This window comes from Semicossyphus pulcher, unplaced genomic scaffold (genome assembly GCF_022749685.1).
Source record: "Semicossyphus pulcher isolate SPU_LCO1_2020_fin unplaced genomic scaffold, fSemPul1.0.p SCAF_8, whole genome shotgun sequence".
NCBI lineage: Eukaryota > Metazoa > Chordata > Actinopteri > Labriformes > Labridae > Semicossyphus > Semicossyphus pulcher.
Genome location: NW_027211759.1, coordinates 5,142,714 through 5,170,187, shown reverse-complemented (window position 1 = coordinate 5,170,187; position 27,474 = coordinate 5,142,714). Strand labels below are relative to the sequence as shown.

At 39.8% G+C, this 27,474-nt stretch overlaps 3 protein-coding genes across 8 annotated transcripts in view; 2 read left to right on the top strand and 1 right to left on the bottom strand.

Moving 5' to 3' along the window:
- Positions 1 to 8,100, top strand: part of LOC138613106 (alpha-1,3-mannosyl-glycoprotein 4-beta-N-acetylglucosaminyltransferase C-like) — a 48,414-nt gene extending 40,314 nt beyond the window's left edge. For 2 of the 3 annotated variants that reach the window (XM_069686693.1, XM_069686692.1), the window contains exons 3-5: positions 6,276 to 6,418; positions 6,514 to 6,661; positions 6,760 to 8,100. In XM_069686693.1, coding sequence (XP_069542794.1) covers positions 6,299 to 6,418; positions 6,514 to 6,661; positions 6,760 to 7,928 — 1,437 coding nt within the window. In that variant the 5' untranslated portion in view covers positions 6,276 to 6,298 and the 3' untranslated portion in view covers positions 7,929 to 8,100. The remainder of the gene's footprint in view (positions 1 to 6,275; positions 6,419 to 6,513; positions 6,662 to 6,759) is intronic. The other variant, XM_069686694.1, reaches the window with a different exon arrangement.
- A 3,895-nt stretch (positions 8,101 to 11,995) lies between these two features.
- Positions 11,996 to 17,131, top strand: rnf141 (ring finger protein 141). The gene is made up of 5 exons (XM_069686485.1): positions 11,996 to 12,191; positions 12,961 to 13,069; positions 13,882 to 14,063; positions 15,919 to 16,026; positions 16,158 to 17,131. The coding sequence occupies exons 1-5, from the start codon at positions 12,058 to 12,060 to the stop codon at positions 16,306 to 16,308; spliced, it is 684 nt and encodes a 227-aa protein (XP_069542586.1). The 5' UTR covers positions 11,996 to 12,057; the 3' UTR covers positions 16,309 to 17,131.
- A 3,154-nt stretch (positions 17,132 to 20,285) lies between these two features.
- The window catches only part of ampd3b (adenosine monophosphate deaminase 3b), a 67,523-nt gene continuing 60,334 nt past the window's right edge, over positions 20,286 to 27,474 (bottom strand). For all 4 annotated transcript variants that reach the window (XM_069685749.1, XM_069685748.1, XM_069685750.1 and 1 more), the window contains 13 exons: positions 27,245 to 27,422; positions 26,695 to 26,860; positions 26,228 to 26,447; positions 25,873 to 26,002; positions 25,440 to 25,634; positions 24,937 to 25,068; positions 24,168 to 24,331; positions 23,638 to 23,764; positions 23,279 to 23,442; positions 22,753 to 22,873; positions 22,290 to 22,463; positions 22,017 to 22,127; positions 20,286 to 20,946 (listed from right to left, as the gene is read on the bottom strand). In XM_069685749.1, coding sequence (XP_069541850.1) covers positions 20,770 to 20,946; positions 22,017 to 22,127; positions 22,290 to 22,463; positions 22,753 to 22,873; positions 23,279 to 23,442; positions 23,638 to 23,764; positions 24,168 to 24,331; positions 24,937 to 25,068; positions 25,440 to 25,634; positions 25,873 to 26,002; positions 26,228 to 26,447; positions 26,695 to 26,860; positions 27,245 to 27,422 — 2,059 coding nt within the window. In that variant the 3' untranslated portion in view covers positions 20,286 to 20,769. The remainder of the gene's footprint in view (positions 20,947 to 22,016; positions 22,128 to 22,289; positions 22,464 to 22,752; positions 22,874 to 23,278; positions 23,443 to 23,637; positions 23,765 to 24,167; positions 24,332 to 24,936; positions 25,069 to 25,439; positions 25,635 to 25,872; positions 26,003 to 26,227; positions 26,448 to 26,694; positions 26,861 to 27,244; positions 27,423 to 27,474) is intronic.

Sequence of the window (27,474 nt, the reverse complement as noted above, 5' to 3'; positions counted from 1 at the left end):
TAATCAACTTAAACATACTTTCATTAACATTCATTCTGAATTTCTTTAAGTGTGCAAACATCCACAATGTCAGAGTCAAACTGTTAAATTGATTTTGCTTTCTATGAATTTGCCACATGAAAAACACAAAAACAAACACATTTGCAAACAGACATAAAGCTAACGTTGGAATCATAGTATTACCAGAGAACGTTATATACTCATTATTGCATTTTGTATGATGAAATTGGTTGGGCATCGATAACAGTAAGACGTCATAGGCAACATACATCTTATATATCGCTGTCTTAAACTGGTCCTGTAGTCATTATCTGACTCTTTTAAGCGATTGGCTAATCCTCCAAGTCTATGGCAAACACTAAATGTGGCAGGAGGTCGTACCTGCTCAGCCCAAGTTATAAAGTTCCATGGTGGGAATGAAGAAGGCATCATTCTCTCTGTCAGTCAAGTCAATGTACCAGCAACATGATTTTGAAGCTGTTATTTTTAAGATTTTGTTTGTTTGTTTGTTTGTTTGTTTGCATGGTGGTGCAGTGGTTAGCACCGTCCCCTCACAGCTAGAAGGTTCCTGGTTTGGACGTAGGCGGCCTTTCTGCGTGGAGTTTGCATGTTCTCCCCAGGAGTTCCCTCCAGGTACCCCGGCTTCCTCCCTCAGTCCAAAGACATGCTCGTTAGATTCGTTGGTGACTCTAAAATAGTTGTGAATGCGAGCGTGAACGATTGTCTGTCTCTGTGTGTCAGCCCTGTGATTGAGGTCTACCACGACTCTCGCGCAGTGACAGCTGGGATCGGCTCCAGACCCCCTGGACCCTGAACAGGATGAGCGGTATAGATGATCAATGGATAGGATAGGATAGCTGAAGATTGACAGGAAATGGGGAAGAGAGAGGGGGGATGACATGCACCAAAAGGCAATGAGTCGGAGTCAAACCCACAGCCGATGCGACGAGGGGGCCCTGCTCTACTGCCTGCGCCAAACCAGCGCCCCGAAGCTGTCATTTTAAGGTGAAATAGTTCCATTATGTTGCTTTAATGCTGCTTTAACGATGCTTTACATCGACTCCTGGCACTAAAATACAATCTGTATGATGGACATGTGAGTTAATAACCACCCTTCAGTGTTTTTTGGTGCATTCCCATCTTTATTAGCCTTTAAAGCCTTCATCTTGTACTCAGACTATCCAACAGGCACTCTGTTGCCATGTTTGAACAGGACGTTGTGCAGAAACCATCAGAAGGAAAATGTGTCTAAATGCTGTTTCAGATGGATTAGCTTGCAGAGCTCACAGCAGGTGCAGGATGTGAAAACAGTCACCACACGGCCGACCTGAAGTAAATGTGTTAAGCACATTTAATCATTCGTGTTCATCGAGGCGGTGATGTGAGCCAGCTGTCATGTAGATACATCACTGTGGAGTCTCACCGTGCTGTGTCTCTGCAGCAACATGTATCCCATCCATCTTTTTTATGGCTTAATTTATACAGGGACGGTGTTTTTGCTGAGGAAGCAGGCTGTGTTTCAGCATTTTATACAATTCCCACATGTGAGCCTCCCAGTACAACCAGCCCCGTCTCCTTACTGGTGGAGCTGAGGCGACTGGGGATTAAGTGCCTTGCTGAAGGGCACCTTGATGGAAGTGGTTGAATTTAAAGTATTCATTTTAAACAATCACGCTTTCACAGCCGGTGTTGTGTTTGAGCTTCACACCCTCCAGAAACTCATCTCTTTTAGTTTCCAAACTGCTGCTCAAATCAGACATTTTCATTTCATTTCAGGATCCGTGTAAAATATCCACGATTTTGCAAAACCCCAGCAGCAAACGAGATTTTCTAACACAGCTGCGGTTTCCGTTGCATCTTGTTGCCCTCCGATCTGAGGTTTTATGGGCTGAAAACATCGGTATCAGATGATCCTGCAAAACCCCAGATTATACGTCTGATGCCAAAGCCTTTAAAACAGCGCTTCACCGATTCTACATCTGAAGATCACTTAACTCGTCACAAGTAGTGCTACTCAGCCCGTGAGAACAGTTGGAGGAGCTCTCAAAAAGTCTTACAAAATAACCCTGATTATGATGTCGAGGTTATCTTTGTTTGAAGCACTCTTTGGCAGTTGTGTGAAGCAGAAAATGTGCTGCTTTCATTTCATGGAGGAATCAAATCAAGCTTTATTGGTAGTTGTCAGGATGTGAGTTCCACTAATCAGGGGACTCTTGCATAAAGTTAAAGAGCAACGTGCAGGTTGGAGACTCCAGTGAATCGATGTGTAGGATAATGATTTAGTTATTATTATATTTTCAACGTGTATGAATGTCAAACCCACAATGTGTGAGTTACTACACTACAGTGGTTTCTGCAGTCACTTTCTTTTATTTTCACTTTAAAACAGACAACTGGATGTGACGTAACGTAAGGGAGTCCCGCCGATTAATGACGGGTTTAACATCAAAGACCAGCTCCAGACATGTTTTAAAACATATAAAAATCAAGTATTAACCTTTTCCACAGCCATTTTCAGGCAAGATTGAGTATTAATGTAGACTGGGACACTTCTGAGTCTTTGTAGTGGTGTACAGCACTAGACTACTTTTATGACTCTGTTGATCCTTTAATGATCTAATTTTATAATCAGGCAAAATGTTTGCGCTTCAATGCTTGAGTTTAGGAGGAAATGATTCAAATGAAATGGTGGACTTTTAAACGGCTGAGGAATACACTTTAAAATGTAAAAGTTTTTTGTTTCAACTCGGTAGAAAAGCGTTTCACATGTTTAAGAAAACAAAACAGCCCTTGAAACAAATAATCTTTAAAATAATAGGTTAACTTACTCCATGTTATGCTAACTAGTTAGCTTGCTAGCTACCTGTTGCTAGGCGACAGGAGTGGCATTTGGTAACGGAAGGGTAGACCAGACTGTCTCATTTCAGTTCGGCTTTAATGGTCTACGCAGGCTATGAATGGAGCTTCCTCCATGGACCGCCTCCTTCATAGGCTGCAGCCCCTGGACTGGGACACAGCTTTTGACTTGCTAGCGTTAGCATTTAGCTTGTAGCACAGCTATGCATAAGAACAGCCTCACAGGGCTCCTAGCATAGTTTTTCTTTGTTTGTGGTTCAATTAATACCAAATGGCTTCCTTTTGTGTCTCCAGTGTTTGGCGCTGTGTGAACATTAAAAGATATCTGCGGATGGCAAACACGTTTCAGTTGATGTTAAAAGGAAAGCTGAAGAAAAGATTAGGTTATGGCTGTCCGACTACAACTAGGATTGGTTAAGTTTAATTTTGAGTGCCATGGTAAGAAAAGGCACCATGATCCTTTTAGCTGTGTAAAAACAGAGTGTGAGACTAACAGGCAACCATCATGTGCAATTATAGAGAGTAGCGATACAAATTACTGCAATACCCCAGTGTTTATCCTCTAAACATAATTTGTCCTCAAGCTATTGTTGAAGCTGTTTAGCTGTTGATTGTTAAAATATTAATGGACTGAGAAATTGCTTGTTTGGGTCATCTCATTCAGTTTAATTTACTGACCTTCATCCAGAAAATCTACTCGCAAGCCAGACTAATAATACTGTTTTAATTCCTCTTTTTGTGTTTGGTTTGAATTCATAAAAACAAACAGTTAAGTGGTCAGGACAAATCTCCTCTCATTTCCTGTTCTGCAGAGTGTTTTGTTAATGTGCACGAGTAAAGATAAGTGCTCCTATGGGACATATAACATTTTTTTCAGTGCTGAGGTCTCATTGGTATTCTCCTCTACCTGTTATTATTTTACTGGCTCTAATCTGAAATGACTTCAGTGGTAGAAATGAGCTCACCGGGCGCACACACGCTGATAATTTGCTGAGGAAAAAAAAACAACTTGGCAGAGAGGAATTGTAAACAAAAGCAAATAGACCCAACAAATGGTGCTTATTTATTCATAGACGTACCTTCATTTCCATATAAATATACGTGACCTATGGGAGGCTTGTTTGTTGTTTACTTTCACTCGGAGAAAGCAAACAAAAATCTAATTTCTTAGCTGTATTTTCCCGCAGAGAAAGCACGAGGCCATTATTTCGCCTTGTTAGATATTCTCTCATCACTTTGATATCTGATTTCGCCGGCTGCTGTCTCGAATAATGGAGTTTGTGTGTGTGTGTGTGTGTGTGTGGAGGTGTTTCTTCGTGAGGACTTTCATAATATTGACTCACAGCTGTCATTGAGTTTCCACTTACTCTTGCCTCTGCATCTCTCAGGTGCCGCCGCAGAGCTTTTCCGTGACAGAAACACAAAATGGCTCACTTCTCTGGCAGATGGCAAATGTGTTTTTTCCCCACTAAAATGGAACTCCAGCAATGAATAACATGATGAATAATAAGTTGTTTATTGAGTTATCGGGCCCGGCGGCGGGCGAACAGGCCTAGGCAGAAATTTGTCGTTGTCACTGGGGAGCTTTGCGGCTCCTCACATCGAAGCCGGTTTTCTTGTGTTACACAACATCAGAATTAGGGAGGGTGTCATGGGACTGGTAGTTTTTTTAGATGAGGTGCCAAATAGGACAGAAAGTGAGCAGAGTAATTCTTTTTAGTTGAATAACTGTCAACGCTATGAGTAAATATCACACGGAACAGGGCTGGAAGCATTTGTTTTGTATTAAGAGATGGCAGCGGTGCTTATTGAGTTTTAAACATCATCTGGCTCGTCAAACTGAACAGATGACTGACTTTTCCCCTCGTGAAAAGTAAGATTAACGACCAAAATGATCCATTATTAGATCAATTTAACTTAATCCAATGATAAACCTTCAGATCAGCCGTCTGTATCTCTGTGTCAGTGCTTCTGGCCACATCTGTCGTCTCCAGCTCCTCATCATAACCCAATTAAAGATGAATTTCATCCAGATTCATGATTGACACCTCAGGGCTGCAACTAATGACTATTTTAATTAAAGCTGCAAAATATATATTTTTATACTAAAGGGAGTTTTCACTATGTTTTATGTAAATGTCCAATCACTACTGAGGGTAATTTAAGTCACTCGAAGCAAGAAATTCCTCAGTATGTGCTATACTATCCAAGAAAGTTCCTGCTTGCAGAGCCTACATGTTCCAGGATGCATTGCATTCAAGCAGATTTACATGGCAGCCATTTACCTCTGACGTCACACTCAGATGCTGTTATAATGTTTCACCGCTTTGAAATGAAGGGTATCTGACAAATCATTATCTTCCCACCCCTTCTCAACTGACAACATCTTTGCTAACTCATTAGACGAGCTAAAGTAAGACAACAACTAATGTCAGCTTTTAACCACTGAATAATAAACCCCAACCATCAGCGAGAAAGTGGCTGAAAGCTAATATTATCGTTTGGTAGTGTTATACTATACAGTCGGAAATGTGTAAATTCCCAGCTAACTTAAGTTTAGCTTTGAGTTTGCTTCATAGATAACATATTGTAACCATGGTAACTATCCTCCTTATTTCAGAGGAAAACAGAACCATGCTGTCTGTCATAATGTTAGCTAGGAAGTGGTTGAATGCTAACATTAGCTGTTGTCTAACATTAGCTAATTTGGTTGCTCAGCCCGATGTTTCCATATAAATTGTTTTTTCAGTTATTCATTAATCCAGAAGCAGTGAAATTATACCGAATGTTAGACACCCAACATACATTATACCGGTGGTTCTCAACTGGTCTAGCCTCAGGACCCACCACCACCTCCTGAGTGACAAATTGTGACCCAAATTTTTCAACCACTCAAATGTATTGAATAAAAAATTGTGCAGGTAACAGTGCAAAGAAACTGTATTCACTAAGCAGCCTTTTTTTCCAACAGAAATAAACTAAAAAAGTGCAACATAAATGCTACTAAATGTAGCTGCAGCTGGGGTTACCCAATCAGTGGATACATGGAGTGTGAATAAACTACACTACTACTGCCCACACCTCATAGGAAACCCATGTCCTTCAAAATAAAAGCACAGCATTGACTTTTTGCCTCAACTTGTTTTTTAAGCACACATCCGCGACCTACTGAAAACCGCTTCATGACCCACTTTTGGGTCCCGACCCACCAGTTGAGAACCTGGGTATTACACGACTTGTGACCTGCAACAAAGTAGTAAAACATTAAACATTTAACATTAAAGCAGGAAATGACTCTTTGTTATTCTAGCCTCCCATTAATCCCTAATGTCAATGTTCTAACCCAAATGTCCACACGACACTCTTCTACACAGTTTCTTTGTTGAGCATCATCCTGTTTTGTCTTTGTTTCCCCGCAGTGAGGGACGTGATCTTGAGGCTGATGTGGAAGTCCGTGGACAAGATGAGGTGTTTCAGGAAACGATCCATGCTCCCCTTCCTCGGCTTCCTCATCACCTTCCTGCTCTTTTTCAACCTCTACATGGATGATGGATATGTGCTGGTAAGACTTTCTCACCTCTGAGAAGTCGATGCTTTGTGACGATGCTCTTTGAATGCTCAATTTACTCTCTTGTGTTCTCGTGTTTTTAATTTGAGGAGGCGGAAAAGAGACAGCTGGGAGAGACACTGATGCATCCTGCAAACTCTGACAGATACGTCCACACGTTCAGAGATCTGTCCAATTTCTCCGGGACTATCAATGTGACGTATCGCTACCTTGCTGGAATTCCTTTGCCACGCAAGAGTACGTATTTCTATCAATCTGATACCACTTTGACTTGAGTTGTTGGGGTTTTGTACACATTTAATGTCTTTTGTTTTCATTTCTCTTTCTGTTCACAGAGTATCTGACCATTGGTTTGTCTTCTGTCAAGAGAAAAAAGGGGAATTACCTTCTAGAGACGATCAAATCGATCTTTGATCAGTCCAGTTACGAGGAGCTCAAAGAGATAGTGGTTGTGGTCCACCTGGCAGACTTTGACCTGGTCTGGTGTGAAAACCTGGTGCAGGAAATCACCAGGAAGTTTGCTCATCACATCATAGCCGGACGCCTCCTGGTGATTCACACGCCAGAGGAGTACTACCCTTCACTAGATGGTTTGAAAAGGAACTACAACGACCCGGAGGACCGGGTCCGTTTCCGCTCCAAGCAGAACGTGGACTACGCTTTCCTCCTGAACTTCTGCACAAACCTCTCTCACTTCTACATGATGTTGGAAGACGACGTGCGCTGCTCCAGGAACTTCCTGACGGCGCTGAAGAAGGTGATCACCTCCAGAGACGGTTCCTACTGGGTGATGCTGGAGTTCTCCAAGCTGGGCTACATCGGGAAGCTGTACCACTCCAGAGACCTGCCTCGTCTGGCTCACTTCCTCCTCATGTTCTACCAGGAAATGCCCTGCGACTGGCTCCTCATCCACTTCAGGGGTCTGCTCGCCCAGAAGGACGTGATCCGCTTCAAGCCCTCGCTGTTTCAGCACATGGGCTACTACTCCTCTTACAAAGGAGCCGAGAACAAGCTGAAGGACGACGACTTCGAGGAAGACTCCATAGACATTCCTGACAACCCTCCTGCCAGCCTTTACACGAACATCAACGTCTTTGAAAACTATGACTCCACGAAGGCTTACAGCAGCATCGTGGATGAATACTTCTGGGGGAAGCCTCCGTGCACAGGAGACTTCTTTGTTATTATCTTCAATAAATCAACTAAAATCAGCAGAATCAAGATCGTGACGGGCACAGAGGACAGACAGAACGACATTCTCCACCACGGAGCTGTGGAAGTGGGACAGAAGTCTGTGGACACCAAACAGGGACGGCAGTGTACGTCCTACATCACGTTAGGAGAGTTTAAAGGAGGGAGTATTGAGGTTAACAGCGTGGACCACAAGATCGGCTTTGACATTGAGTGTGTGCGAATAGTCGTGACTGCCAGTCAGAAAGAATGGCTCATCATAAGGACTATCAGTTTATGGACCACACAGCCTGTCAGTCAGTTTAAAAAGTGATCATCTGCTGTATGTACAGTATTAATGTTGGATGCTATGAGTTCATTTTGAACTACTTCTGGGACGTATGTGTTTCTGGGATTCAAAGCGATCCATATTTTCTTGGGTTGTTTGGAGATCTGTTTTCAATGTGATGTATTAAAAATGAATTATATGTACAGTATGGAGCCTTTATACTCATGTCCATTTTCATAAACTGAAAATCTGTATATAAAATTCTTCATACTTGGCGGCTTCCTTGTTTTGTTTTCGGTCACAGCCTCTGAAAAGGGCGTCACACTCAGGCTGTACTCAACTCAGAGTTTAGTCCGTTTGTAATCGACAGTTCAACGTGAAGCTTCGCCTGTCTGTTCCTTATTTCAGTCCAGAGCCTCCTTAAAGTCCTACAACATCAGCCTACCTGTGCAGTGTGACAACGGAGGATTAAAGAAACTATTTCTTTATGTACATCCATTATCTGACTCCAGCTCCTGTCGAACTGTGTTTGGTGTCCTTTGCTGCCATCTTGTGGTAAGTTGACACAAAGACACAGTTAATCAGCAATTGAACCAAGAGAGCTCTCTGTAACGAACAGTTATTTAAATGTCATAAACTTCCCCTTTCACTTTTTTCTGAAGTTTAGTTTTTGTTGACTTTTGTTGTGTTGAGAGTCAGAAGAGTGTAAATTCAATCATGTGTTTATTACTGAGCACAGACCCACCACTACTTATGACCTTGTCAGCTCTGTGACAGCTTGTAAACACCTGTACATTACCGGCAACATAAAAGCAAATCTTCTGGCTGAGCTGGTGTTTTGGATTACATTAGATTTTTCAGATGTAGCGAATGAAGTGGCCGGTGAGTGTGTATTTAAACAGGATAAATTACTGCATTGTATGGCACCCAACAAAGGCCCAACTCAACTTAGCAAAACTTTAATTAACTTACAACTTCCGCTACAGATTATGGGGTAAAGTTTGCCCCACTAAGGGTCAATGAAGGGTTAATTTAACCCTTTCCCAGTTGGATGAAAACAACTCCAGACAGAGGGTTATTTTAGATCCAGGAATCCAACAGAATTGTAAATTAATAGAAGAAACACAAACCATACTGGGTAATAGTGACTCATGCTGAATCAATTATTTACCTCAATGATTTTTATTGATATGTATTTTATTCTATTAACAGAGAACTGTATGCAGGTTATTATTGGCAGCAATTACATTTAGATGTATACCTTGTTTACCTTGATTTAAATCAAATTATATATTTTAGTCTTTTATTCAGTAAATGTTATTTCTCACAGGTTATGACATTTTATGACATCCGTTTGCTGCTAATTAAATCTTACTTAACACATAAGAACAAAGATAGACATGTTCTCACATAGACATCCTGCTCCTCGAGGGCTACAACCATTGTGTCATGTCATGTCAGTTTTATTTATATAGCTCCGGATTGACCTTAAAACGGTTGCAATCTGTGCGGCATATGACACCCTTTACCTGAGAAACGGTAAAGAAAACCTCACCATGACAAAACCTTTTAAGAAAGCCAGCATATGTTCACAAAAAACTACATTATGGAGAAGCAGAATAACAATATTAGGCGAAAGAACTAAGTGCAAACGTACAGTATGAAGAGTATGATAAAAGGGAAGATTGTTTCCCTCATCCCCTCAGGTTTCATACAGTTACAGGTGTCTCTTCTCTGTACGAGTCCCCTTCAGGTGCTGTGGTTGCCAGTATAAAACAGATGGCCTGGCTACAGACAGAGCCAAACCCTAAATGAGTTTCTAGGTGAAAAATAGACTTTCTGAAGTTAGTTATTTTTTGGATTTTCCTTCACACATTTCCGCGTTACTCATCTCTCATGTCTTCCCCCTGAATCTTACATTATCCTCCTTATATCTGTCCCTAGTGGCCCATTCTGCTCTCCTGCCTTCCAGTCCAATCCAATTTCCCTCTTCCCGTTCCTCCACTCATTATTTCTCCCCCTTCTCTTCTCTTTTTTCTTCTGAAAGGGATGGTAAACTTCATGCTCTTCAATCATATAGCTTAGCAGGAGGGGAACAACATAACAAAATACTTATTCTAAAATAAGATATATGTATTTATGTAATGTTTGTGTCCATGTGATACCCCCAATATGAAAGCCATATAATCTCTGAGATTAAGAAATAGCAAAAGTCTTTCTAAAAACTTAAAATTATGGTGACATGAAAAAAGTTAGGATAAAGATTGCCATATAACTCATATCCACCATACTAATTGCCCATTAAATAATCTTGTGAAAAAGTTTCTTTCTTTCTTTCACAAAACATTGATTTATTATCAAATTTAAACCTCATTAAAGAAAACATATCTGAATACTATATATACAGAAAATACCAAAGGATACAGTAATAGCAATAAGATAAATAAACAGAAATAAATAATAAAAATATCGCTACAGAGACTTTCGTTTCTTAAAGTAGTGCAGTTTCCGTTAGGCTGTTAAATGTCAATTTTATTAAGCTAATTTCAAAAAAGAATTGCATACGTGGAAAAATAATATAATGATGTTAATATGTTGTAATAACGTTGTTCAGTAAGAGGATTACACTCAGTGTAAGTAACAATTGTGAGTCCAATGTCACCAAAATCTTAAGTGAAGTAAATTCAGTAACTGTCATCCAAACGGTCCAGTGGTCTGAGTGAAACCTGAAACAAAACGACACACTGCGACGTCATCAAACGGCGACGTCATCAAACGGCGCCATGTCAACACATACCGAAACAACGCTAGTGTTGAAGTTTGAGCAGAAACTTCTGCCTCCGATGTGAAGTATCTTTCAGAAAAGAAGCTTCTTTTTTCCCCACGACCGGATAGACAAGTAATTTATCATTTTTTTCGTTAGAGAGCTTTTCTCTTTTCCACCCCTGGCTTTAATGGTAAGTGTAACGTGCAAAGTAACTCTTCCCGTTAGCAAACTGCTATAAGGCTGTTGTTAAGATTAGCAGTTCATGTTTCAGTTGGGGTTCACTGTTGGATTATATCTCAAAAGCGGGTGCTTTAAAGACACTGAAGTGTTTTTAAAACATGAGTCTTGCTGCGGTGATGGTTAAAATAGTTGACGTCCGCAGCGTTAGCTTACTGATCACTTGGATGTTCTTACATAATGCTTTATTACAGCTGACATAGTTAAAGTACAGTTTCTTGGGAGCACTTCATGCATTTGTTTTTTTTATCTGAAGTTCTATTAATGATCAAATTATTAATCATTGTTGGATCTTTATCAAGTTTGATTCGTAATTGCTGTAGAAATGTTGCACAAAATCAACTGTCAGCTTGTACAGGAAGAGATATAACGAGATAACAGCCCTTCCTTAAACAGCAACATAAGGGTTAACAGTTGCTCGTTCATTCAAGGGAGCACTTAAGACTTGACAGCCCAGCTCAATGTGATTGCACTTCCGCAGTTTCAGATGAAGTGAAACCACAACATCAGGTTACATGCATGCTAAATGCACCAAAACGTGTTCGCCTATGTCACCAAATGTTAGTGTACTTTTGGTTTTTGCTTGACCCTGCAGCTCCAGTTAGACACACACACACTAAGTCCTTCCTTTCAGATTTCAACTCAATGGTGCCCCAATGCAGAAAGTCAGGTCCATTAAGAATTTAGTTGTCCCACTTGGATGTGGAAGAACTTCTCTGGGCTGCACAAAGAGCTGATCCAGACCTCAGAAGCCAGTTCTTAACTTTCAAAATTTTGGTGACGCTTGTGTGAGAGTGGCTTTCATGACCTCTTGTGACATTTAGGCCATTAGGACATTTCTGCATGACAGAGCAACAATGTTAGAACGAAACCACAGCTTTTGATGAAAGACTCACTCACACAAGACACACTCATGTTTATGATACAAAGTTTTACATTTTTACTACACTGGTTCCAGACCTTTTAGTCACTATCCACTACTCAGATGTTTTTATTGATTTCAAAAGAATAAGAATGAGTCTAGATTGCCCTGGAGAAAGAAAATATAAACCTTAACATATAAAATCTATCAATCAGTCTTTTAACTGTTTATGTCCCATCAGGCTCTGCAGAACTGAATGAGGTGAAGCCTTCTTTCAGTGCTGTTTTTTGAGTGCTGCTGCTGCCAGGATGGGCCAGCAGCTCTCAGGTCAGGCGATGACCCGTCTGCCTGAGAAGCTGATAAAACATGTTGGACTGGTACGTGACAGCGGCTACTTGACCTATGAGGAGTTTCTGGCAAGAGTGGCTGAACTTAACGACGTGTAAGTCTCAGTCTGTTCAGGACACATACTTCAGCTGTTCACCAGATCAAATACCTGCTAATAAGGAACGATAGATCTTCAACACATCTGTTTTCTAATTTCTTTAATGTACTGAGGGGGGGGCAGTGGATGAACAGTTTTGCTTTGCAAAAAACAACTTGAGATATTTCAAAAAGGACGCATATAAGCTATGGATTTTAACTGGTTTTCTTTCTGGCTTTAAGGGTAAACTATTCTAAATGTGCTTCAATAATATCCACCATCATGGATTTTGCTGATTTTAATCCCCTAAACTTCCCTGTGGGTACCAAAGGGACCAAATGCAGTTGTGGTTTGATTGGAGCAGTTTAGATACTCTTTGGTGCTGGGCTTTGTCGGTTGGTACCTTTAAGGTATCTAGTACCGATACACTGCAATATATTATAACACCTTTGAATATCCACTGACAATCTGCAGGTTTGAGATCTAAGTTGATCTATCTTTTGATGGATTTGTATTTAATGTATAGCCATCAATTCACACTATCTAAAGTGTAGAGCACATAACAGCTTTGGCCTCCATATATCATGGCCAGACATACACATCTATTTCAGAAAAAAACTCCCATCTGAAAATATCAATGTTTAAAACATGGACAATATATTGTGTGTGTTTTGCATGTGTAGCTGTGTATGCTGTACAGTTTACTGCTGTAGAAACCAGCAGTTAACATTCAATGCAGACTGTTTTATCGAGTTGAACATATCCTCTCTCCTCTGCTGGATCTCAGTACGGCCAAGCTCGCTGCTGGGCAGCCGAAGCACCTGCTGTTTGAGGTGCAGCCAGGATCCGATGCCACAGCCTTGTGGAAAGTGGCTGTCAGAGTCCTCTGTACCAAGGTGAGAGCAAAGACACTTTAGCACATGCAGCACATGCCAACAAGAGCATCTGTCCACACCTCTGATGTTGTGTTTGAGAGAAACAGAGGAAAAGAAATTCAGGGAAATAAACACATCCATTTAGTTTATGTTTTTAAATGCAAGAGAAGGAATGGGCCAGGGATATTTCAGTATATGTGTGCCTTATATGTGTCTCTTATTACTGGTTTATCAATTTTCTATATATATTGCGCCAAATTACAGCAAAAGTTATCTCATGGCACGTTGCATAGAGCAGGTCTAGCCTGACTAATTTGGAGACCTGTAACACGTTGGCCTTTTAAAGTCAAACTTTAAGAAGTTTTCAGACAGTATTTCATTTGTTTTGAGCTTGGCTGTTGCCTCTTGCAATCCAAGTTTCAGCGACACAAAATATAGTTTCCTATATTTTCATTTTAATATTGCATGTGCTATCTCTTGTTTATTATCTGAGAGGCTGCAGCCCAGCATGTGAGTGCACACGTCAGCTTAAAAATACAACCAGAGCCTTCAGGGTATCTAATATCTTTTTATGTGAAGATGAGCAGTCATGTGTAACACGTCTGTTCTGTACGTGGAACTTGTAAGTCAATATTTTTAGTCATGGAGAACAGCGCAGGTCTGAATTGAATTTGAATGAAAACACATGGTTTGTGGAGCACTTCATATTTACACTTGATTTATATGCAGACTGTAACTAAACCAAACCCAGATACGTACAATGTACAATACTGTATAAAATTCACTCAACCATTGTGTCATATGAGTCATTTGTTGCCTTTGCCTCCTGTCAGATCAACAAGGAGAACGGTATGGTGGAAGCATCTCGCATTATGAACCTGTACCAGTTCATCCAGCTGTACCGGGACATCACCAGCCAGGCTGCTGAGGTGCTGTCTACAGAGGGCGCCACCGAGGGCCCGTCTGCCCAGCTCCCCTCCACAGAGTCCTGTCAGGCCAGCATGTGGATGGGCAGGTGGGTGCACAAAAAGTCGTCCCCATGACTTGACTGTATTTACCTCAAAGCACCTCTTTCACATTAATGTTTTCAGAGGACATTAACAGTTTGATTTGAAGTCAATGTTTCACTCTGAGTGCATGCTTTAGGCCTTTTGTGTTGAATGAATATTATGTTATATTAAATTTATAACCCTGCTGGTTTTAGGGATCACACTACAGCCGGGTTCTTAGAAAGCTTTTTTAGTTTAATAGATTATGGGATGATGCATAATGTAAAATGGGTCTCAAAGTGACAAAATTAAAATCTAACTTCATTCCCAGGTCTGAGCCAAACTCTTATTTTGAAAAATGCTCAAAAAAAAGTGGGCAAGAAGCTGCAGAGGTGAGCCTGCAGGGGGATATGGATGTGTGAGATTGACATAACTTAACTTTGTTGTTTATATGTACATTTCATGTCAAAGATAAATCCCAACAAGTTAACTGTTGGTCAGCACTGGTGGCAAAATTAAGGTTGAATTTAAAACAGTAGATGGCATGTTGAACCATTTTGATCCCTTAAGGTGGCTGCACACTAACCAGAAAAATGGCAACCAACTCCAACCAACTACATCTGATGTGTCAGTGTGCGCCGACAGTCTGTGTTTGTCAGATGGAGTTGTTCGAGTTTGACATGTTCAGTCGGGTTTGGTGGAGTCGTGGAAAGTCGGACCATTGTGCGCATTTTCCCAACAAACCGCAACATTCTGAGAGTGCGTTCCTTTGACAACAAGCCTATACTCCCCTGCGGAACATCAGTACGCACGACTTTCTTTTTCTGATATCGGTTAACTATCTGTCCCTTAAGGAATTGTTGAGCAACCAATCCGTAATTGGTAAGAAAGGCTCTTCAGAGCTTAGCTCTTTAAATAAATTCAGATAGACTACACCCCCTGTTTTTCGTGTTTCATTATTCAAGGTTTACTCCACAGTCTCCTCCTGGCTCGTCCTGATTGCTGTCTCTCCTGTACACGCCTAACAGCTTTAAAGGCCAGGTAGACCATAACTACTTTGGCCATAGTTAACAAGCCCTCCACTTGGTCCACGTAAAATAAAGAAAAAACTTTAAGAAAGAAAAAGAAGGGAACAAAAGTCTGTCCTGTCAGCTTAAGTCTGGGCAGTGTGGAGCTGGCAGTTGGTTTTCAGACCATTCAGAGTGGAAAAATGCGAGGTGCTCTGCAACGCAAAAGCAGCCCGCAAAAAGCGTCCCTCATTGAAAACAATGACAAAAAGTCGCCCCCAGCTGCTAAAACACGTCCTGTCTGATTGGGCCCTAAAGACTGCAACCGGCAACTGCCAACTTTAGAATGCTGAGGTGAGTTGGGCATTGTCTGGGCCGTGTGCAGCCACCTTTAAACTTGACCCTGTCCTGTATTCATTTGCGAAAAACATGACTCCAAATCAATGTTAAGGTTGCTCCCCGTCAGATGGATTTGTTATCAAGTAATTGTTTGTTAATACTGAACTTTATAGGGGTAAAGGTATGTCAATGTTTTTTCCCACCCACCAAAAACCACAGAGAAAAGGTCTACATTCAAATGTCCAGCAGGCTGCTTATATGATGGATTTTACAACCTATTTTGCACTGGCATGATCTTTTATCCCCCTGGATGAATTCCCATCACAGGAGGAGCTTTGCCCCGCCGAGGGGATCATTTTGAAATTTGAATCGCACCGAGGGATATTTCTCCCAAGCAGATACTTTAATTCCGAGCCCTAAAATTCATCACACATCAGGCGTTTAATTTCAATATAAAATTTGGGGAAATACGTGGTACCTATCTTGATGGAAAATAAAATAACTTTATCTATTTTCTGTCTGTGCGCCCATGCAGAGTGAAGCAGCTGACTGACAAGGAGGAGTGCTGTATCTGCATGGACGGAAAGGCCGACCTTATTCTGCCCTGCGCACACAGCTTCTGTCAGAAGTGCATTGATAAATGGTAAAACTATCGATCAAGCTTAATTTTCATTCAAATCATTTTTCTTTACAGTTGTCAGAGAAAAGTAAAAGTCGCAAATAGTTTAAACAAACAGTAATTATTTCACACTGGTCTTCTTCCTGTCTTTGCAGGAGTGGGCAGAGCCGAAACTGTCCGATATGTCGCCTGCAAGTGACCGCTGCCAATGAATCGTGGGTAATGCCTGATTTCCCCACAGAGGACGACATGGCTGGCTACATCCTCAACCTGGCCGACGAGGCGGGCCACCCACACAGGCCTTAACACACATCACACCGAGCCAACTAAATGACAAGGGAAATCGACTCGCACCTAGTAGATTAATTTAACTCACAGAAAAACCAAAAGTCCAGATCTTTCAGGAACTTGGAAGAGGTCCTGTGCTGGCACTGTATAGTAGATATGCTGATCCAAGTTGAAGTTGCCTTTCATGATCATATGAATGGAAAACAAGCTCAGGCGAAGGGGGCACACTCTGGTCAGCTAGAGGTTAGCTTAGCTTATCACAAAGACTGAAAACAAGGAAACGGTTAGCTTGGCTCTGTGTAAAGGTAACATAATCCTCCTACCAGTATCTTTTAAACCTCACTGATGAACACACTACATCTCATTTGCTTAACTGTACCAGAACCAAAATGAACAAACGAATGTAAAACATGTTAATAACCTTTAAGGTTTGACTTATCTTTTAGTTTCTCTTCACATCAGGTTTACTGGACTGCTTGTAAACGTCACTTAAATTGGATTTTTAACTGGATTTACCCTCTTGTTAGCATCATCTTAAATTCTGTTCTTGTACCTGTTTTGTTGCATGTTCTTATTACGTATCTGGCTTCTGTTACATTTTTAATTTCCTTTGGGAATAAATAAAGTAAACTAACTGAATGAGTAAGCTTTAGAGGTGATGGTCAGAGGATATAGTTACTTTTCCATGGAGCTAGACGAGCAGTCGTCCCCTGTTTCCACTCTTAGTGCCAAGCTATGCTAACCACCTGCTGACTGTAGACTTATAACAGAGAGACATCATAAGACTTCCCCGGAAAGTGAATTTAAACATATTTTCCAAATGTCACACTCTTCACAGAGTTTCTGGTCAAACCGTAAACCAAATTTATTTTCCTGCAGTAAAGCTGTTCTGTCATCTGTGCAATGTAACCCTGCATGTTTATATCCAACATGACCACTTATAAACTGATGTTCTGATCCAGTTCAGAACCTGACCGAGCAACTGACAGTCTTTGGGATGGACACGACTAAATAGTTTTAAATGATTTTAATGACTTGGCTTGCTGTGATGTCTTCTTCACTGTTGGAAATAACCACTATTAGTCATCAATGCTGTTCTCATCTTTTTATCTATGTATATTTTTTTTAGTCTAACAGAACCTTCTTGAAGTTATTCTAATGTCATTGCTGTAAACGTACTGTAGTTTACATTCCCAAAACAATGATAGCATCTTTGCTTTGTTCTGCATTGTTATGCCTATGATTGCCTATGATAATTATTCAGATAGGCAGCTTTCAATTACAAATATACTCTTGTAGAAATTAAAACCGCAAAATAGTTTTATTTTGATGAATGAAATAATTTCAGACTTGTTTTGCAGATCACATTAATCGCAGGCAGCACTTTTATTTATAAAAGGATGTGCTTGTAATTGGTGAGGTCTTCATAAAATGTGAAAAAAAATGTTCATTAGAGTGATTTAACTAAAATCATTATCTAAAAGTTGTCATGATATGGAATTCTAATGTAGCGTTTTATTGTGCAAAGTTCAGCAAGGTATCTAATTTTTCGTTTGATCACTTTACGATAACGAGAGATTCAACATATATCCAAGTCTAACTTCATATAGGTCTTTTTATTTTATAGTTATGTTGGATTTCTGTTCACTTAATAGACCTTACACATGTGAAACTGAAGTTGACCAGATATAATTTTTGGTTGTTAATACTGACTCATCGCACTTTGAAACCTCACCGTAGCTTTCTTGGTGTTTGTACACTACAACAACAGATGATTTTTGTAGTGTACAAATTAAATTTGTGCAGTTGTAGGAAACCTTCTCCACTTTATTTAACAGGCATTTTATCAGAGACTGAGGCTGATTTAATGACAGAATTACTACGGGATCCATGCAATATTTATCCAACAATGCTGTAAAATATAATATTTAAAAGAACAGGGAAATTATCAATTTGGTTCAAAGGCAATTTTTCATCGTAGATGACTAAAGCATCCGATCGTACATGGACACGTAGTATGTAAATTTGCTGAATGAAGGAAGTGTATTAAAAATGAATTGATCCTATACTGTATTGTCCTTAATAAACTTTTTGCACTTTATGACTTTGTGTTATGTTGGATAGAAAGAAGGTAGAAATCATTTCACAGTCTTCCCCACCTTGAATACATTTAAAACCAAGTTTTATAACTAATCATAAAAAGCTATTTATCCATCTAATTTCCACAAGCTAAGAAAATATTAAGCAATAAAAATGTAAATACTGTCACACATCGCTGATGGTACATTAAAGCTATGTACTATAGAGGTTTTACATTTGTATGTCTTCATTTCATACATCATTTGAGCTCAGAACTGTGTAATTGCATTTTACAGCACACTGAAAGACATGAAGGCACCACCATTTTCTTTTGTGATTTTGCATCCTGACTGCTCGGAAACTTAAAGGAGGCATTATTTAATAATCCAAAACAACTATTGTTTTTGTTTTGCAATCACTGGGTCACATTACATTAAAGTAATTTAAAATGATAAATTGTCCATACAAACTCACATGTATGTCGCTTTGGACAAAAGCATCTCCTAAATGAAATTGTAACATTGTAAATATACCAAGAAAATTCCGGGAGCACTATATGCCCAATGTGAAGAGGTGACTCCGATTTGTTATTAAATTGGTTTTAATTAAAAGTCAGTGGCTCACATCATAGAAATTATTAATAAAAAATCAAGATTAAAATAGGTGAAGGATAAAAATTGATGTGTTCCTGATGTTGCCCATGAACTAATATTTTTTGTCACTTATTTCGAGTCACTGGGTCACATTACATGGTGGCTACTTAAAATCCATTCTTTTTAATTAAAATATTTATGTAAAATAAAATAATCACATTTTTCATCCTTAATAACTGGCTACATTACACCAACAAAACACTTATTTTTAATTTAGAATTTTCACCAATATCGGCAAATTAGCAGGAATCCACCGAAAAAAACATTGTATTATGTCATGAGGTCTGTATTTTACTGATGGTACCTAAATCATCTTCCAGTGAGTAAGCGCGAGGGCATGGAGGGGAGCTAACCGTTGAGCACGCGGTAGGAACTATTTGTTTTTCACCTTGGACTCGGTCGACTTTCTACCTTCAGATGTATGCTGAGAAGTTGACCTTATCTCGAGAGAGTTCGTATTTTTTTTACTAAAATTAAACGTATGATTATGATATGTGTAAAATGGGTGAGTTTAGTTTATTATGCAGCACTGTAGACCCTAATGTTTCAGGTTCGGGCTAAGCTAACTCCTAAATGCTGGACAGTTGGCACTGCCTAGCAACTAGGTTGATCGTCATGGCGGCGGAATCGGTGTCTTCCGGAAGACAACAATGTTAGCTTGCACTAAGCATTTACGTTAGCTAGCTAATGTCAATATTTAATGAACATTGAACTGGACGTTTAACGTTTATTTTATGTACTTTAAGTAAACTCATTATGTTCGTGGCTACTCAGGTCCGTGTCCGATAGTCGACCACATCATTTGAGCGCTACATGATTACTGTGATTACATTCGAGTTAGCTGCTAAAACTAACTGTTGTCAAGTAAGCCATCTAATTAAAGTAAACCTGACGCTACAGTCAGCAAAGATATGTCCATATGTCTATTAGGAAGAAGTCAGGAATATGTTTAACCACTTAAAAGTACACACTTAATTGAATAGGTCTATTTTCCCCTGCTGACCCTACGTCACAATAAATTGCTCCCCTTGAAGCAATTTGCACATCAAGGGCCTTGATGTGCAAATTAGCATAGACGAGTTACCTTTTAGTTTTACTATTATGCCAACCAGCTCTGGAGGAAATAAACACTGTAATTATGTCATCAAAAATGGCTTCATCAATTAAGATTTTAGATGTTCCTTCTCTCTTAAAAGTAATTTAATCAAATACAACTCATGGACAAGCAGAAGTTAAAGAAACAAACAAACAAACATGTTTTTTTGCAGCCTTTATTTACATTAAAAGTATGATAAATTACAAATATAAAAAAGAAACTAATTCTGCTGATTTCACCACAAAGCTCTCTCAAAACTAGTTTATTACATATTATTGTAACTATTTTCTTCAATTTGTCTTACACCTATAGTCCAGATAGAGGCCCTTGTCCCATGCATATATGCAAGTGAAAAACATTCTCCAATAGTGCCTGTTCTAACTTCACACCCTTGAAAATAAAATAAACCTGAAGCTCAGTAAAATTAGGCATTATGTGATTTGAAAAATTACAAAGATAAAGCATTGAATGTAGTCTGAAAATCAAGTTTTTATAGTGCTACATCAAGTAGGCCACAGCAGGTTTATGCACCAAGGTCAGAACAATTGAGTAACCTATTTTTCAAATCTGGGTGTAATGTTTGTGCTGTCTAACATTTGCCCCTTCATCCTTAAGGACATAATCAGTCCCAGTTTGAGCTACTGTTGTCAGTCACTCAGCTGGACTAGTGCCAACATCCGTCTTCACTGCGTCCACCAGAAAACTGAGCTCATTGCACAGTGTCTCATGCCTGTAGGCCAGGCGGATTTGTGCCACGTTTGTCCGCCTAATGTCGTTGCCCTCTGGTCCATCCTGCAGGTAGTTGGAACCGATGAAGTGTTTCTTCTCCTATGGGGGAAAAGACAATATAAGACAGATATAGATAGATATAAATGTGAAAAGTATGTGGCAGACCTTTTGGTACATTTCAGGTAGCAGGTTTAGTGACCATAACATGAAACCCATTGTGAAGTGGTCAAAATCTTTTTTTTTTAGCATATATCGTGACTGAATAATTTTCCTTTTTTTAAGGAAACATTAGTGATATGAGCCCTGGCACACGTTTACAGGCACACGGTTTCAATTTGACTGTTACATAAACTGTTATATTTATTCCAGTGAAGTAGATATTTATAGGGATGGAGACAGGCTTTTATGGAACCTGGGGTTGTAATTATGAGGAAGTGCTTCTCATTAAAATGCAGGTGGAGCTTATATATTGTACCATTGTACAGTTGTATTGCACTGCTTGTACAGTAATTTACTCATCTAGGGAAAGGTTTTGTACAGCTGGTAGGGTTGGACCCATATACTGTACAATATTAGCTTATCACAGATTATTAGGGAAGAGAAGAAACTATGCCAAAAAATATGTTTATCATTTAATCTTATCATTACATTATTTGTGCACCAGGGGGCACAAGTTCATTTTTTTAAACTGTAAAATCTCTCAGTACAAATCGTTGTCACAGTTCTTTCTTTAACTAGAATAGTAAGGAATATATAAAGTTATTATATTAAGTATATTTGGTTATATTAAATGCTTATGTAAGAAAAAAAAGCTATACCCGGATGATCAGTTTTTAAGTTCATCTTTACCTGCAGCCCACTCACTCACTGAAAATCACATAGTTCACAAGACTTGTGTCATTGTTAAATTTGTGACCAAATGAGGCTCAAATTATCAGTCCAGTTCCCTTGTTTGCATCTTGTGTTCTTAGGAACTGGGCTTATTTGTTAGCTTGCAAAGTTTTAAAAAGCTGGTCTAGTCAACTAACAGTAATGGATATAAGAACAGTAGTGGGAAAACATGTTTGGAGGAGTGTAACTATATAATTTGTTCATCCCTCTACCTTTACCCCTCTGAATGTCTCCTTGATCCGTGTTATACAACTGATTGAGCAAAAGGTGGACTGTACCTGATGTGAGAGTCCGCTCTGCAGCACGCTGTTTCTGGCTATCTCACACAAATCGCAGGTGCTCAGCTTCCACAGCTGTGCTGCAATGGCATACTCCTCCATCAAGGCTTCCTGAAAGGGTTCAGAAGAGTATTTACAATTTTGGGGGGAAATGTACATTTTATGACATGGTGTAAAATTATCTTTTCTGGATTTGCTGCTTATTTCGAAGTGATTTAAATGGTTCAATGAATAAAGAATCATATGATCTGCTCTTTCTCCTGTAGTTCTGACCTTGGTGTAGTGGAACTGCATGGGGTCGTCAGTAGACAGCGACACACAGAGGCCCTTCTGCAGAAACTCTCGTAGAGGGTTCTTGGAGTACTGCAGGAACAGGCTGTTGTTGCTCAGTGGGGACATGGCGATAGGAACTTGGGCCAGGTAGTACATGTACTGCAGCACTGGACTCTGGGGAGGAGGGGGAGGAGGTGTAGAGTAAATAGAGTGAAGCTGTATAGCAGTTTGAGTGGATACTATAGGTAATTAATCTTATATCAAAGCATTATGCACATATTTCATAGAAATATGAGTGACAGATACGGAATTGCAGTTTAAGTGTATTTATTAATCAAAGAAAGAGATCTCAAGCTCTGAAGCTCTCTTGTGAAAATATCACAAGCTTTATCTTAGACGAGTCCTCTGTCCTGTAAAGTACCGAGTTTAAGTTTAGTTTCTTTTTCTTTCTGTCATTTAGCACCTTCTTGAGGTTGAGTCCATGGGAGATGTTGTCAGCCAGGAGGAAAGCAGACACCAGGTGTGTGATGGAGCCGGCCTCTCCACAGTGGGGGCGAAACTGGAATGTGTTCAGTCCTCGCTCCCTGAGGAAGGACAAATAATTATACTAAGTCATCATATTGACAATGTTCCACATAGTGAAATTCTTTTAGGATGCTCAAGTTTAGTTCTTTAGTTCTAGAAAGTTTTCTTCCATGCATGCAGCCATCAACTGGAGAGCACCAGGATGTTATGTTTTTGTTTTTCAACCTTTATGGATTGGCTTCTTATGGATACACCTTTTTTGTCAACTTTAGGCAAAATAATTCCAACGAACTATTGCACATGAACATGTTTTTTAGGCCTAGTTAACTTGTCGTATTTCTAGGTCACTCTACTCCCCACTGATGTGTGCCCAAGATGGCAGCAGAGAGTAAGGATGAACCATGAAGACCTCTTCATACCTGGTAAGTACCATGACTCTTAACTCAGAAACCTGCCAGACTTACTTGCGTAGGTTGTTGAGCACCATGATGTTGGCGTACATGTGGAACAGGTAGTAGGTGTAGGGAGGATTGTCATCTGTGGTCCAACCCTCTGGCTTTGGGCTTTTGTAAGAGAACATGTGGTCGCTGTGTTTGGACTCGTCGTCAACGCTGTCAAAACCTGTTACCTACAAGATAACATAGATAACAAGAGCACATTTGCTAAACAAATATTACACAACCATGCGGTCAACCGTCTCCTACCATTTTTCTGCTCAGTTCGTTCCAAAATAACTGTCACTAAGTATCACTTAATATGGCTGCTAATTCATAAAACGTTTTCTGTTTGTTACTTATTTTATATATATTATAAAAGTACTTACATATTTTAGGAAAACATGTATTGACTTGTGTTTTTGCGGGTTGACTGTAGCCTCAAAGAGGGGGAGGAAAATGTTTTCCAGCATCTTGGCAAAGTGCGGCACTATTTTCTTTGACCTGAAAATGTCACTGTAAGAACAAAAGGAATCAAATCAGCTCGTCTTCTAGTACAAACAAGAAAAACATCTTCGCATATGTTTTAAGGATACACACATTTCGGATATCAGTCCAGTACTGACTGAAATAGCTATGTCAAGTAGCTTTGAGCTTACAAGTTTAGAGACAAAGCTTTGGCATCAATGACATTAAAAGTTAAACTCAGGAATTTTTTGTCTATGATCATGTCAGTCCTAAATTAACAATATGATACTATAAAAACAATATGAAAAGAGGAGTCACTGCTTTGTTATTCCCCTTGATAATAAAGGTTAATAAATAACCAGTGAAACCATTTATAATGGCTGTCATGGCTGTAACAGTTGGTGTCATTGTACTTTACATACTGTACATTGTGCTTTCACTAAGCACTTACTAGATCCTGGGAACTTGGATCATCCATCTCATGTTGGGTGAGTGGACCTTTTGCTGGATGAACCAAGTTGCTAAGCTCTCCCACTCGCTGGCAGAGCGGCCATAAATGGACAGACGGGGCTCAGTATGCTGGTACTTACTGTCCTCCAGCTCTCTGCCCACCTCCTGAAACAGACGTGAAAGCCACAGGAAGTTAGTGATGTTTCTCAATAAAGCAGAAATGACATTTGGTAATAATTCACTGCATAGACAACAGATATTGCTGTCTCATCTGTGTACTTTTTTTTCTAAATACAGACAAGCGCAGTGTACTTTATGTTCCCAAGAAACTTTTTAGACATGCAAGAAACCTTGTGGGCAATTGTCCACCACAAGTGGGAGCAAGGTATCTAAAACATCTCCAAAACCAGCTATATCTGTTTGAAGTCATAAATACTCAATACAAAAATTACACTGAAGATAAAAAAAATATGCAGTTGTATTTTGACATATATAAGCCTTTTCCACTGCAGACATTTTGAAAGTGAGCAAAGATCGTGTGACATTTAGTCCTCAATTCATTTACACATGTTCTTCTGCTGTGACATGTCAATACTCCGGTAGATAAAAAGGCTGTTGGACCTGAATTATATTTCTTATTGCTACATGGATTCATTTGAGTTTTTAGAATTCCTACTTCAACCTGAGCATGACTCTAATCAGACTGGATAAATAAAAACACCAGTATGCAAGGCCCTAAAGTGATATTCATGCTCCGGCTTATACTACACCTTGATGAGACGTGCAAAGTATTCTCCTTCAATGAAGTTGTCGGTTTTCAAGTAAATCTCTCGCAGTTCGCTGGCTCCAACAGGGTTGTATTTGGAGTTGAACTTGTCAAACCGATGAAATGTTTGTCTTCCCTAGGAAAGAAATTCGTGAGAGGGAGTGAATCTTATGTACTGATGAGCACATCCTGATTCCAACAATGTGACTATATCGATTATTTTCAGATTACACATTAAGAGGACCTTGCATGAAACATAGAAGGTGATTGCGTAACACCATATGAAATGCATGAACACCCATAATTGCATCCTTGTGTCAATGAGCACAGGTTAGTAAAAAGAGCTGTAGCTATTTGAAAATGACAAATTAATTCTTTGCAGGAGTTATGATCTGATCTATTTGCATCTGGGACATTTAATTTATTTTCGATAAATTACACAATGTAAACCTCATGTCGTCCTTAACACCTTGGCAGAAATCATACAAGTCTTATATTTGTTCTTACAGCGTGCACATCCAGAGAGTCGACAGTGAGGTCGTAAGGGTCCATGTTCAGGTTCTTGAAGACTTCTTTGAGTGTGATCTTCTGACCGCCCTTCTCCAAGACCTCGCGATCTGCCTCTGCGTGGTACGTGGTCTTTATAAATTTCAGCAGATGCTTCTGGTTCATGCAAGCAGCAGCGTGTATGTGCGTGTCCACCTGTGTTTGACATGAAGCAAACCGTGACAATGTGCATGACTTCACTGGAAAAATGTTGCAGAACATCCATAAACTTGAAATTATTTAGACTCAGGGCACTAAAACTAAAAATAAGTCTTACAACAGCAGAAGCACTTTGGCTGAAGAAGTGTTGGCTAGATTAATTTTCTTACATAACATTTCCTACTAAGTTTATAATTGTTTACATACCAAAGTAAATGGGATAAAAACAACCAACCTTTCTGACATTGTAGAAGTCTCTGTGTGGAACGCATTTCAGCTCTTTTAGCTCTGCCATTTCATTTAGCATCTCATGAAGGTAGAATTTAGAGGCCAAGAAGTTCAGCCGTGTGTGACAGTAGGTCTTCCTGCGAGGCAACACAGCATAATAGATCTTTTTATAAAGAAAGGTTTTTTAATTTTAAGAAGCTACTTTTCAGGACACCATGTTAGCTAATCCTCTGCTCTAGGGCCCAATGTATAGGGGAGGAAAAAATAGTCACACTATCTTGTGAAGAAAAATGTTTTAAACCGTGTAAAATGTCCAGTTGACCTGTGGTTGACGATAGTAGTCAAATTGTTTGTGTACTCACGTTGGGCCGTCAGCTATCATTGCGAGGACGTGGCTCAGGTCTATGGCAAAGGTCTCAAGGTCGGGGTAAGGAAGGCTGTGAGGCTGCTGTTGTTTCAGGGCCTCAGCATTGTCGTAAACATGAACCATGCCATCTTTCATCTGCAGCTCGTAGTTCAGGTTCTCAGGAATACCCTCCATAGAATAAGGGTCCTCGCCTTCTCGGGGGGAAGGCAAGATGTCTACAGACGATAGGAGTAGATAAACAGCATGGCAGATTCGGAATAGACATAGCCATTTACACTATAGAGTGGAGATAAACAACCATATCAAAACATCATGACTCATTTTATTTGTGCATTATATTTCATCTTTTACCTTGATAACATTTAATGGCACTTTTACTTTCACTGTGCAACTCCTTTGCACATTTAAGAGTAAAGAATAACTGGTATTTACCCTCAGACTTTCTTGAAAGAGCGCCCCTACCTGGCATTATCTCATCCTCCTCCTTCCATGTCTCATTTTTGGCGTTGCGGAGAAACTTGGCAATGGTCCTCGGGAAGCGATGATAGGCAAGCCTGGAGTATTTTTCTCTGATGAAGAGCGCCCCGAGGAGACTTTGGGCTGCCTGCTCATAATCCTCAACTGTGATCTGGAAGGATAATGGAAACATTTTCATGTTGCATTTTTCTCAACCAAGAATTTATTTCAAAACAAAGTCTGTAATTAAATGCCCTTAGACATTAATTTTTTTCTTTTATCAAGGGTTAAAACCGTATGATCTTTTTGTTCAGATACTGTCCTAAAATTACAGAGGATGAGCACTTTAAATATTGGTTAAAACATGGCCTTTCCCTCAACACCCTTTTACTCCATTACCGGTATGTCGAAAAATACAAGATTCCCTTTAGTATTCTGGTGTAAGATTAACCATTGCAACTACTATTGGTTTGAAGTCTCGTTCTTGTGGGTAGGAAGATGTGCGTTAATGTTGTGTAGTTGCGCATCAACAAGCATGAGTATAAATCCTGTTTACCCCAGCACAGTAATCTCCACTGATGGTTACTCTCTGGAAGTCTGGAAAGCCCTCTGGTAGAAAAGGTTCTGGTGTGGTTTGGGAGGGCATTGGGGGCACCACAGACATAGGCCAGTCACCATGGCCAGGTATCTGCAAAGATACTGACTGCGAACGCTTTAACATGAAACTCCTCTTCCTAGTGACACACAAGAGGACAGGCATTACTCTCCTGACATACTAAAAGAAGA

Coding starts and splice junctions, on each gene's coding strand:
- rnf141 (XM_069686485.1), top strand. CDS start 12,058: ATGGGCCAGCAGCTCTCAGGTCAGGCGATGACCCGTCTGCCTGAGAAG. Junction 13,070..13,881: donor TCAGAGTCCTCTGTACCAAG/GTGAGAGCAAAG, acceptor GCCTCCTGTCAG/ATCAACAAGGAGAACGGTAT. Junction 14,064..15,918: donor GCCAGCATGTGGATGGGCAG/GTGGGTGCACAA, acceptor GCGCCCATGCAG/AGTGAAGCAGCTGACTGACA.